Source organism: Melanostigma gelatinosum (genome assembly GCF_949748355.1).
Source record: "Melanostigma gelatinosum genome assembly, chromosome: 3".
Classification (NCBI taxonomy): domain Eukaryota; kingdom Metazoa; phylum Chordata; class Actinopteri; order Perciformes; family Zoarcidae; genus Melanostigma; species Melanostigma gelatinosum.
In genome coordinates this window covers 4,289,925-4,302,689 of record NC_136636.1, presented here as the reverse complement: position 1 = coordinate 4,302,689, position 12,765 = coordinate 4,289,925, and the positions used below count along the sequence as shown (strand labels likewise).

Here is a 12,765-nt window from a genome sequence, read left to right as displayed (position 1 = left end):
CACTAGGGTAGGAAATGGCAAAGCAGACATTTAAACATAAGCACATTGTCCACATTAATGTAAATTAATAGCCCCTATATATGTTAATACATTTAAGTATATAACATATACGTATATTAGCTATTGTGATCGTCAACGAAGTAGTAGGTAATTAATCGTTATATTTTGTTTTCAAATAAATTCCCAGTCACCCCAAATGCAGCATTGTCGAACGTAAACGTCAAAAATGGTGGCGTTTGATTGGCTGTTACTTTTACAATGTAAAATAATAAACCAATCGGTGAGGTCGTTCTTGGTCGTTGTCAGCAACGGACGTACACAGTTTAAACAAACCAGGAACTGGCAGAGCGGTCAGCTCTGAGCTGGTCTGAAGCGCTTTTATTAAATCTTAAATTATTTATTAACCATCTATTTCTGTCTTTATAAGGTTTTCGGTAAACGTTCCGCCTTTACGGTAAACCTCTTTTTTGTCAGCATGAATCTCGGGTGAGTTTCTTTTCGTTCATCTTTTTTAAATTCCGTTAGTTAGCTACTAGCTAGGCTAACACACTGACCGAATGTGTCGCAGTGAAATGCACAGGGTTTTATTTTTTACGACCAAACAAAACGCTTTACGTCAAACATGCAACATTGCTGATCAAAAGTGCAGAGTGCACGTATGTAAATGTAAATCACAAGTTTCATCATGACGCAATATTATATTACTTCTTTCGACAACAATAATATATTTGCTGATATCACCAAGTCTGCCACGTTTTTCGATTTGATTCATTTCAGGCCTGCAATTGATATGAGACGATATCAGCCAATGTAACACAAGCAGTTACATAATACTCCAAAAGCAACTTAAATATGATTTGACAATTTGTATTCCTGGGCTCTGTAGGTATGGAGGTGCAGACAGATACTTTGAAGGAAACTCCCACACACTGGGCCACTTATTGCTGGAATATTTATTAAATTACGTCTGACTGAGACTTTGTAAATAAACAAATATTCCAGCTGTTAAAAGACTGAAATCTGTGACTTTCCAGTTTCTGTTCAGCTCAGCACTGACTCGGGACTAACTCGGCCCTTACTCAGCACTAATTCACAGACCTGTCTGTTCACTTTAGTTCATTCGTTTAGGAAATTATATTTTCAGCAAGACAGCATTAAATTATAACCACAATAAAAACACAGGACAGTTGAAAACATTGTTATTTACATTTGTCGGTCTGCTTACTGCTTTCATGTTGTATTTCCCTGTTCGTGAACAGAGACGGCCTGCTGTTTGAACTTGAAAATGGAAAACCCAAGTTGATTCTACTGAGTCGTGGTGAGAACTTTCTGCTCTTATAATCTTGAGTTTTCCAGAGACACTCGCTCACTTATGTGCTTTTCTTGTTCCCTCCTTATGTTCACTTAGTTTAAAAAAAAAGGTATTAAACTAATCTTTGCAGAAAATGAAGTTGATCAGTTTGTTAAATACCAGAAATTAACAAGTGACAATTTGACAACAGTTTTGACTTTAGTGTGCTGTTTTATGTTAAACTGTGTTTCAGTTTGTAATGTGTTTAGTTTTACTAATTGCTATTATGACAACATTCACCCCTCATATCCACGCAGGGCATTAATAAATATCTTAAAACTGTTGGCTGGTGTTCACGTTCACACTTAAGTTGTTTGCTTTGCCTTATGTTAGACCCACAGAGGTTTTAGTGAACATGAATGTGTGTGTGTGTGTAATGTAATATTCATGACTCCTTACTGTCACGTCTTTCTTCCACTGCAGGCGTGGAGAAGAATCCAGCAAAGGTAGGAATCCTCCTTACAGTACAACATAATGAAGTATACAGCGCAAGTTTATGTTTACAATTAACAACAACGCTGGAAGGATAATGCCGTCTCATCTGATTAAACTCGATCTCAGCAGCCGTCCTCCAGGCCCAGAGCGGCTAACGTCCTGAGCTCCAGACAGCCGTCCTGTGCGGAGGAGGTGCAGAGAGAGGAGCGTCCAGCCGGCCAGCAGCAGGCAGGGAGGCACAAAGAAACCAAGAGCAAGGCAGGAGGAGCAGCCGCCTCCTTCACCTCCAACACCACTGGGGGTAGGAGCAGCACTGTGACATCATCCAAGACACACGAGCATCACAAAGGACTAAGCGTCAAAGTTGTGGCCAAGGTAAGTGTCACACAGCGTGACCTTTTTTCTGCTTTACTCTTCACAGCACGTTTATCGGCTCTGCCTTTAATTTGTGTGTTTTCTTGCAGGTGAAGTCCGACAGACACAAACACGGCGCTACCGTCGGCTCCCTGAGGACCGACGGGACAACAGGACGGCCTCAGAACGGCGGGACACGAGCAGCTGGAAAGGAGGGACTAACAGAACCGGAGGACAGCGTGGTGCGTGTGACCAATGAGCAGCTGCAGAAGATCCTCCACACAGTCCAGGCCTGCAGCGTTGGTCCACACCCACCAGAGGACCACCAGACTCAGGGTACTGGTAGTGATGGTTGTGTTAGTGGTGATGGCGGCTACAGCACAGAGGGAACAAACACAACAGCATCAGACACTGGACCGTCCCTCTTAGGCAATATAATGTACAACTTCATGTCTTTTTCTTCTCTAGTAAATCAAACAGACTTAAAAGAAGCTGGCTCCTCAATGAATGGAGGAGGAGAGATGAAGGAGGAAGATAGAGGAGGAACTGATACAAGTGGAAGATCACAGGATAAAGACAACAGGTGAGGAGCAACCCACGAAGAAGACATTGAAATATCTATTTAGTTGACAACAGTAAATGTTCAGGTCAAGCTTCTCTTCTTAGATCACCATAAATACGGTCAAACTGTGGTAAGACCAGGCCTGTACTCCACTTCTTCATGTTTTTGCTGTTTAATAAGCACGTCAGGAACGATATGAGGACAAAATAAACATTGTTTCCTCTTCAGCAAACAATAAAATTATGTTTTCTGGTGAGATGTTTAGTTTCACAATTCACCCTTTTGGTTTTACTCTTCAAGACCTTTAAGCAGTATTAGTGCGGCTCCCCTCGTGCGCTGATGTGTTTTTAGAAATCTGTATTTCTAAACAATGGCGGTTAAATGCAGAGCGCCGCTGCTGTCGTTCAGGTTGTCTGGATGTCCGTTCAGCTGGCTGGAGGAGCGACAGTCGGAAAGCAGAGCGGCCATCGATGCCAAGAAGGCTCTGTGGAGGAGTGAACTAGGTGAACACACACAAACTCCAGTATTTAGATCAGTTATAGAATTATAGACATTTTACTAAGTGTTGTAGTCTTTTAGCTCCTTGTTTTGGTTTAGCTGCACAAAGATCAATCACTCTTTTGGTTTTGAGCAAGAATGTAATGACAGTTGGAGGGTTGATCAGTTCAATTATGTCTAAGCCACAGCCGCACGGTCCCGACGACGCAGATTAACTGAGTTTTTGTGCTTTCAGCTCTTAAAAATGCCTTTCAAAGTAAGACAATAATAATTCAGTTACAATTATTAAATGTTTGAGATAAATACTTTAATGGTTCTTTGATTTGAGGCCCGGATTCTAAATTTATAAATACCTCCATCGATATAACAACAATCCTGAACTATTAGTGCTTTTACTAAATTATTAAACAATTCCATTTTTTTGATAAATAATCAATGTGGATATAATGACTACTTTATATGTTTTCAATTACATCACTTTACTGTAATGAAGCTTTTAAAACCTTATTATCCTACATCCAAGACTATATCTAGTCTCGTATCACAATATCTGTTTCCCAGTCTTAGGTAATGGATCAATCCAGATCATTCACAACCATAACTTATTCTAAATGTATAATCCCACACTGTGTTGCTCTGTGTGTGTGTGTGTGTGTGTGTTAGATGAGCAAGTGGCGTTGAAGCAGCAGTGCTCGGCTCCTGGCAGACTCCAGGTACGGCAGATATTTCACCTTCTATCTCTAGGGTTTCACTTTGTTGGGGTTGTTTAACACATTTGTATATATTTTAACGCCATCATCTGAAGCAAAACAAAATGAATGAGTTTATATATTTAACAAAATATGTTCACTGACATATTCAGTAAAATATATCAGGTTTATTAATCCTGGCACCCAGCAAAGTCCAACGTTGAGAAAGACTGGAAACACATTTACTTTCTATTCTATATTTCACAATCTGTGTGTGTGTGTGTGTGTGTGTGTGTGTGTGTGTGAGGCCGAGGAGGACACAGAGAGTGTGTTCTCAGTTCAGAGCTCCGTCAGCCACAGAGATCAGCATGCAGCCATCAGATCCAGCCTCAGACTCGGGGTAAAGTCTTTGTCCCACTGAGCAGCATATCTGCACACTGCAGCCAGAGCGGGTTGCCAGGTTGTCTTTGACATGTGACATTAGAGACATTAGAACCCCAAAAATAAATGAATGTCAGTGACATTTAAATGTTGCTCTGGGTGTCGTGGTCCTTTAAAAACAGCTGCGTCGTCTCTTCAGGAGGTCACGCCGATGGAGGAGCTGCTGAGTGCCGAGAGGAGAGAAGAGCAGAGGAGACGCTGGCTGGAGGAGCTGGACCAGCAGAGAGAGGAGACCAGTGAACGCAGGAGACGAGAGAAGCTGCTGCAGAGCCAGGTACAGTAGAGGCCAGGTACAGTAGAGACCAGGTACAGTAGAGACCAGGTACAGTAGAGACCAGGTACAGTAGAGACCAGAGCCAGGTACAGTAGAGACCCAGTAGAGACCAGAGCCAGGTACAGTAGAGACCCAGTAGAGACCAGAGCCAGGTACAGTAGAGACCAGAGCCAGGTACAGTAGAGACAGGTACAGTAGAGACCAGAGCCAGGTACAGTAGAGACCCAGTAGAGACCAGAGCCAGGTACAGTAGAGACAGGTACAGTAGAGACGTGTTAATGTTTCACTGTGTTTCAGCTTCATTACTGTTTGAACGTGTCTCTGCAGACGGTGGACCACGAGCTCTGGGTGACACACTTTGACTCTTTGAGACGACCTCCAGTCCAGACTGCAGCTCCTCCAGCTCCACCTCCAGCTCCTCCAGCTCCTCCAGCTCCACCTCCAGCTCCGTCCATTGTCTCTGAGCGAGGGGAGTGGGAGCCCTCGTCCAGCCTGTCCCTGGTCTGGGAGGCCGGCAGCAGCTGTGGAGCAGAGAGTGTGGGGAGAGCCAGCGTAGATACAACCAGCGGACACCCGACCAGAGCCAGGTAGGAGGGAGGAGACGTATACGGCGGCTCTACGTCACTCCTCCTCAGTCCAAATATGTTAACTTCTGTTCACTGGTTGCAACAAAACAAGGTAGTGACGACCAAAGTGCCGAACTCGAGGCTTCAAAAACGGCAGTTTACAAACCAATGGTTGACGTCACAACGAGACAGTCTGTGGCTGAAACTCGGTTACTTTGTCCCACTTTTGGTATTTTTCTGGAATTAATCCAACCTTCAAAATTTGAGTTTCCGAACAAATCGAGGATGTGGGCAGTGAGTCGGAGGTCCTGAACCAGGCTCGCTCCAAATGTTTACCAGTAAATGTTTAGTGATCTTTGTTCTCCCGTTTACTTCCAGCCATCTGAGGACTATGACCGCCCTGCTGGACCCCGCCCAGATAGAAGAGAGAGACAGGAGGAGGCTCAAGCAGCTGGAGCACCAGGTAGGAGGAGGAAGATGAGGAGGAATGCAGTGAGGTTTTATCACTTCCTGAATATTTTCCCGTCCCCCCACAGCGAGCAATCGAGGCCCAGGTGGAGGAGCGTCGGCTGCAGAGGAGGAGAGAGGAGGCGAGGAGGAGGGAGGAGTTGGAGGAGGAAGAGAGGAGGCTGGCGCTGGAGAGAGAGATGCTGGAGAGACGGTACAGGCAGGACACAGTGAGGGAGAAGCAGAAGGTCAGAACACAAACAGGGCACGATTCCTCAGTCGTTTTATCCACAACGAAGTTATTACGGTCTGATGATTTAGCTGCATCAGCGTTTGACTTCTGTGTGTATTTGCAGTCGAACAACCAGGCGGAGCAGCAAAAGACAACACACGACGACGACGGCGGAAGACAGCAGGAGACGCTGGAGACCAGCGGTGAGCAGAGCTCCTGTAGTACTACTGCAATATTACTGCAATATTACTGCAATACAAATACAAATAATTGCACTACGATAAAACTGAAACACATTCTCAGGGTGTGAAAGCTGTCAATCAAACTCTGCAGTGGTGGAAGAAGTACAAAGATCCTTTGCTGAAGTAAAAGTGCCAATACAACAATGTCAAATATCAATAATGTAAGAAAGTTAATGTACTGTATTTACAATTCTACTTAAGTAAAGTATCAAAAGTAAAAGTACTTATTGAGAATGAACCATGAGAAAATGACTCTACTTCTCTCTTGATTTATTCCCTCACTAAACATTGTAAACATGAGTTTATGTCTCAATCTCTAGTTTCAAGTCTTCTTCAATACAGCATGATGTTCATTTAGTACATTATGGTCCATTTAGAGTCAAATAGACCATAAAGCAGGGGATGCTTTAGGGCGGGGCTTACTGTGATTGACAGGTCACTACTGCTACCAGAAACGTATAAGACGTCTCTACGTCACTACTCTGCATTCTAAATATGGTAACCTCTGTTCATTGGTTGCGAAAAAAAACAAACATGGCGACGGTCTTAATCCAAGATGACGATGGCTTCAAAACGTCCGTCAGTCCACAAACCAATGGCTGTCACTGTGACGACTTTGTATTTTATACATTTTTCAAATTGTGTGCAAAATTACGATATAAAGTTGTTAGTTGCATGAAATGGAAATGGTGCTTAGTTACTTTGCACCACTGGAACTCTTATTGCTGACTAAACAACAGGTGTGATGAAGACCTTGGTTTTAATGATCACTCTGTTTGTGTGCAGCCAGGCAGAGCGAGTGTTTGGAGGAGGAAGTCAACAGTTCATCCTCCCCGAACAAAGACGCCGCTGCACAGACGGGTAACTCAACTATGACTGCTACAAATACTGTTACTGCCAATAAGAGTACGACTCTGGGAAACGGTAGTATCCACACTGAGCCGTCTGTTTTTCAAAACACCGTTTACATGTGAGGATGATGCGTTTCCACTCTCGTGTCTCCAGGTTGTTTTTGTAAAGATACTGTCATGTAACTCTTTTAATTTACATTTTTTTAAGACTTAAACCTTTTTCCTTAAGTTGCTGCGTTCCCACTCTGATCAGATCTGTATTTTTCAGATTATTTTATCAAAGCAGCGTCACAAAGATGTGGTTTTAATATTTGATAACTGAATGTGGATGTTGAAAATCCTTAAACAGCATATCTTTTCTCTGTGTGTGTGTGTGTGTGTGTGTGTGTGTGTGTGTGTGGAAGCAGCTCCCTCTCTACCGCTCAGAGTTCAGACTCCTGACGTCCCCGTACAGTATCAGACACCTCCTCCTCCTCCTCCTCCTCTCTCTGCTGCTCCTCCAAACATCAGGAAACGAGCGGTGAGAACCGGCAAGGAGAACATCTGTCTGCCAGCAGCAGCAGCAGGAGGAGGAGGAAGAAGAGGAGGAGGAAGAGGAGGCCCATATGAAGCATTTGCCAGGACAGATAAGAGCAGGATGGACAAGAGGAGGCCGGAGTGGAACACACAGAGGTAGAAACACACACAAGTCTCACATTTATGTCTGAAGTCATCACACCTGAATACAACAGGATCCTCCTGGATGTTGATTCAAAATAATAAAATAAATATAAATTAATGATCTGCGCTCATGTTTCATGATATAGAAGGTAAAGAGCAGATCTAGTTCCTCATTCAGTCCTTTCAAGTTTGAAATGCCTAATTAAGAAATCCAAAATCTCTCCCACAACCTCTGTCATGTCTTCAAGAATTAAGAGCTCAACCCGGTCAGTATTGACTCTGACCCCCCTGTACCCTGTTCTTCCAGCAGTATTGACTCTGACCCCCCTGTACCCTGTTCCTCCAGCAGTATTGACTCTGACCCCCCTGTACCCTGTTCCTCCAGCAGTATTGACTCTGACCCCCCTGTACCTGTACCTGTCTCTTCCAGCAGTATTGACTCTGACCCCCCTGTACCCTGTTCCTCCAGCAGTATTGACTCTGACCCCCCTGTACCCTGTTCCTCCAGCAGTATTGACTCTGACCCCCCTGTACCCTGTTCCTCCAGCAGTATTGACTCTGACCCCCCTGTACCTGTACCTGTCTCTTCCAGGCCCAGCCGTCGGTTCGTTCCGGCCTCGGATCGTTACCCGGCCCCTCTGCAGAGGAACAGACAGGAGAGTCGACAGAGGAGGCAGGCTGACCTCCTCGCTCTGCAGGAGAGGACTTGTCTGTCCAGGACCGACCCCCCCCCTCCTCCTCCTCCTCCTCCTCCTCCTCCTCACGAGGAGCCTTGTCTCTGCTCCAACCCCTCACAGACCAGAACCAGTCCCACCATGAGGGTGAGACTGTAGACCCTCATACTACATTTTGATGGCTGCTTTTGTCTTAAATTGTATTTAATCTAAAACTTTACCACTCTTGACACACACCTTTATTGTTCCAGGTGGAGAATGTTTCCAGAGGACTCGGCCTCTTAGCAGCAGTCAACACTGAAAGGTGAACAGCTCTGACTGCACTTCCTGTTCAACCCCAGATCCCCTTTATAAAAACAAAACAGGAAGAGTTTCAACCTGAAAATGACCAGCATTGATGAAAAAGTCAAATCAAGTCAGTGTTATTTACAAAGTGATTGTTAGATGATATACATTAAAATGAGAACTTGGCTCTGTGTTTCTCTGTTGCATATTACACTACAACGTTTTTCACAATAAAATCATGCATCCTTCTACATTCATTGAACCGTCTTAAGTGAAACAAAGCAGGAAGAACGAGCAGCTGTAACTCCTTTAAATGCAGGCAGTTATCTGTGTGACGTTAGGAAGAAGTAAAACGTTTCATTACTGTTTAAATATAAAAACCTGTCCACTCAGCAGCTCCATTGACGGTGAAGTGAATCTACGTTTAGCTCACTCCTCTGTTTCGATGTCTCGCGTCGTCGTCTCCTCCAGGGGGCGCTCTCCTCAGCAGGCACCTTCCTCCTCCGCCCCTCCGGAGTTCATTCCTTACGTCCGGACTGATGAAGTCTTCAACATGGATCCACTGGAACCTGCTGACACCCCCCCACTGCCAAAACACACAGGTGACACACACACACACACCGATCAGTTGATTCGTCAGTTAGTCGATCAACAGAAAATGCTGCCTGATTACAGTGAGTGAACTTATGCTGCTGGAAATATTAACTGGTAGATTTAATTGATGTAAACTATTTAGATAATCCATTAATTTGTTTTTGAACACAATAACCAAATATTCTCTAATATCAGCTCCTCAAATTGTCAACTTTAGGATTTTCAAAAGAGGGATTCATCTTCCTTTCAATAGATGCATACAGAGAACCCACCAGTAACAACAGTCACACTACAATAAGAGGAAACGGCACGACGTCTGCTTTATATACTGAGAGTAAACTATTCTGTTAATTCTTCTCCTCGTCAGAAGCTCCTCCTCAGAGCTCAGCGTCTCCTCCTGCTGCTCCCTCACATCGACTCCTCCACTCTGAACCGCTGCGTAACACACAGACACACCGACAGCAGGAGATCCTCCGAGGCCTGGCCCAGCTACGGCAGGTAACACACACACACACACACACACACACAGCAGGAGATCCTCAGAGGCCTGGCCCAGCTACGGCAGGTCAGACAGACAGACAGACATTCTGGTAGCAGCTTTTCCGATGTAAAGATTTGCCGTTTTATGATTGTAAACAGTCATTAAATTCGTGTCAATAATAACTGTTATTACCGGTGTGTTGTTATGGTATTTAGTACAACTCTCCTAAAACTGGGGGACTTGTGAGAAACAAAACATGGTGAAATGGAAGCAGCAGATGCTGAGATATCATCACGTTTAGTCGTGTGTGTGTGTGTGTGTGTTTTCAGGGTTTATTACAGAAGCAGAGGGAGCTGGAGACGGATCTGAATCCTCTGCTGAAGCGTCCTGACAATGAGCACCGGCTGCCCACGGCAACGCACCGCAAGTGACCTCTGACCCCTGCTCCGTGTGTGTACGTGTACGCTGACGGTGTTTGGACCAGCCGTCATGGAGAACATTAAACACAAACAGGAGCTCGTTCAGTCGTCCAACACTCTGAGACTGAATGTTCAATGTGAGATTTTGGGAGTTTTCAAAGTGAAGCTGATTGTATCAGAGTGAATGTGACGGATGCTCTTGAGTCGGGAGGCAGAAGTGATCGTTTTATTACCAGTAAATAACAGAAGCCCTGAGAGAGAGAGAGAAAGAATCCGGTGATCCAGTTTTATAACTCATATAAATAGTTTCCTCGTTGTTGTTGTAATACTCATTCTGGCCACAAGAGGCCGAAGTGCACCAACACCCCGAGTTCTAAATAGGACTACGTATCTTCTTCCAGGTGATTTTTAATTTCTCCATGTATTCTTAACACAAGGTGTAGTGTGTGTGTGATATATATATATCACTTAAAAAATGGATCACCAGATTCTTTTTTGGGGGGGGGGGGTCTGTTATTTTCACAAAACACACGACTGAGCACAAGGTGTGTTGTTTGTGCAAATGTTCTGTTTGTGTTACCGCAAACAATGTTAACTCTACAATGCATTTTTACTGATACTAATTTTAATTAAGCTCGTGTTGATTTTTTTTTTTTAATGACAGCCTAAGGGGAGACAATCCACTTCTATTTGAGCCGGTTTGGGTTATATTTACTCGAACCTTCGACTGTGATGGGCAGCTAAACATGGTAACAGTGAACTGTTACACCACACCTGCTGTTAAAACATAGAAACGTGTCTGGAATAAAAGTGTTAACTTCTAACGCCTCATTGTTTTCTTTAACTCTGCTCGATCAGTTCTACCTCACATCAAGATCATCATAGGACAAACATGTTTATTACATGTTTATTTGTCACTAACTGGATTTATGCGGTTTTACTATCATGTTATGTGAAGATTGTATCTTAAAATTCTGTTTTGAATGCACTTTCCATAACAATGACACTGTATCAAACAGGTATAGTTCAACTTTTTTTAAATTATTGTCCCTGCAGACGAGTTCAGCGCTTCTTTAAATCATTAATGATATACGAGTTTGTTCGTTTCTTCAGCTTCCTGCTGGCCGAGGAGCTCCATGTTTCTTTGTGCTTCTTTATTGTGGAGTTTTTCTGGTTTTATTGTATTTTTTATTTATTGCTAATGAAATAATGTCGTGTACCTACAACTTTTACAATCTATTTCTTACAATTGTGCTTCATTTTGATCTATTGTATTTTGGCAACTGCCTGATCCCTGAATTTCCCACAGCTGACACTGTTAAGATAAAACATGTTTCAAAACTCCATTCAAACTGTTGGTCTTCAATACATTTAGATTGATTGATGAACACAGGTCAACTTTGAAAGCCACAGTTTGTTCTTTATCTCCAGCAGGAGAAGTTAAGATAGTTTGTCATTGTTTTATTTTGTGAATCATCTAAATGAATAATAAAAACGTTGAACTCACCTTGTTAACAGCTGAGATCTTGAAACAGACGAGAAAGCTGACATTGACAACAAATTAACATAATTAAACATATACGTTAATAAACTGCGATGAGCCGTGATGTGTCATGATCTGTGTTGCTTTAGTTCTTGAGCACCTTTTCCAGTCTCACTCACACACACACACCTCATGCAGATCTCACACTAACTTTACTGATATCCAGAACCCCGTTTAACCACTTAAACCCTCACAGGTGTTTTCAGTTACCCTGGATGATCACACCTGTGATCAGGTGGATAGTGGGCCGCAGCTTTGATGGGAATTGATGTCACAAATCTTCATCTTCCACTAAGAGGGATAAAGGTGTAATTTATCCCACTTTAACAGGTTCAATGAAGCCAACATGAAACTCAGGAAGACGTCACTAAATGAGTCTGAACATCCACAAAGTCCTGAGAAGAGGTGTAATCAACCAGAGTACCCGCACACCTGTGATGTTCAGCGGGTTTAAAAAGAGCTGCAGATGACCGAGTTTAATAGGACAACCCGGAAGTTAGGGTGTCACTGCTTCCCTCGACAAAACTATTGCTTTCTGTGTCATCTCTGAAAATGAACTCTGTGGCAAACAAAGGTTTATGATTCTTACACGTTATGTTCAAGATAATCTTCACAAATAATCACCACTTTTATTATCGACTTTTTTGAAGCGTGAATCTAATCGCCAGAAACAAAACGCTAACGGACTCGTCTCATTTAGCCACTTGTTAGCAACCGTCTTTTTTTAAAGCTTCAAAATTCAACTGTGGAATTATTTTATATCGAACATTTTAAAATCTCTTCAGCTCGTTTTAACCACAGACCTTATTTTAGTCATCGAACCAAAAACACATTTTAAAAAACAAATTGACTTTCAAAAATGGTGAATCATATCCAGGTTTTAGGCCTCATTCCTGCAGCGCTCTATTAACCCTTCAATTTGTACAACTAAACATCTTTTGTCAAAGGTGATCATGGTGAGTGTAACTTTAGTTGTGGCCACTTGTTCGTGGTCAAACAGCAGCAAAGACGAACGGAACTAAACAGGTTTTAAAACACAAGTTATATTTAAAATTAGCTAGCCATTAGCAAAAGAGGCTTTTCTCGAGTAAAGGAGTTTACTGGAGTAAATAAAGACTTTGAGCACTCGAGCTGAAACAATTGATTAGTCATTCAACAGAAGTCATG

The 12,765-nt window shown here is 43.1% G+C and overlaps 1 protein-coding gene across 5 annotated transcripts; it reads left to right on the top strand.

Annotated features, from left to right (window-relative positions):
- Positions 1 to 350: 350 nt before the first annotated feature.
- Positions 351 to 10,795, top strand: ccdc66 (coiled-coil domain containing 66). 5 transcript variants are annotated; one of them, XM_079266016.1, is made up of 21 exons: positions 351 to 486; positions 1,260 to 1,318; positions 1,775 to 1,797; positions 1,916 to 2,161; positions 2,251 to 2,476; positions 2,609 to 2,723; positions 3,111 to 3,205; positions 3,864 to 3,913; positions 4,197 to 4,289; positions 4,470 to 4,604; positions 4,932 to 5,191; positions 5,549 to 5,633; positions 5,707 to 5,865; positions 5,974 to 6,052; positions 6,878 to 6,952; positions 7,347 to 7,614; positions 8,195 to 8,423; positions 8,528 to 8,580; positions 8,958 to 9,163; positions 9,523 to 9,653; positions 9,966 to 10,795. In XM_079266016.1, exons 1-21 carry the CDS (start codon positions 476 to 478, stop codon positions 10,065 to 10,067), a joined length of 2,700 nt encoding a protein of 899 aa, XP_079122142.1. In that variant the 5' UTR covers positions 351 to 475; the 3' UTR covers positions 10,068 to 10,795. The 5 variants fall into 5 exon arrangements, with proteins under 5 accessions (XP_079122142.1, XP_079122141.1, XP_079122144.1 ...); XM_079266015.1 differs by having other exon boundaries at positions 1,913 to 2,161; positions 7,350 to 7,614; XM_079266018.1 differs by having other exon boundaries at positions 1,913 to 2,161; positions 9,033 to 9,163.
- Positions 10,796 to 12,765: the final 1,970 nt, after the last annotated feature.

Bases quoted from the DNA above. Each gene is read 5' to 3' on its own strand.
- ccdc66 (XM_079266014.1), top strand. The intron at 4,605-4,931 runs GTACAGTAGAGG...GTGTCTCTGCAG, and splicing joins AGAAGCTGCTGCAGAGCCAG to ACGGTGGACCACGAGCTCTG. The intron at 8,581-8,957 runs GTGAACAGCTCT...TCCACTCAGCAG, and splicing joins GCAGCAGTCAACACTGAAAG to CTCCATTGACGGTGAAGTGA.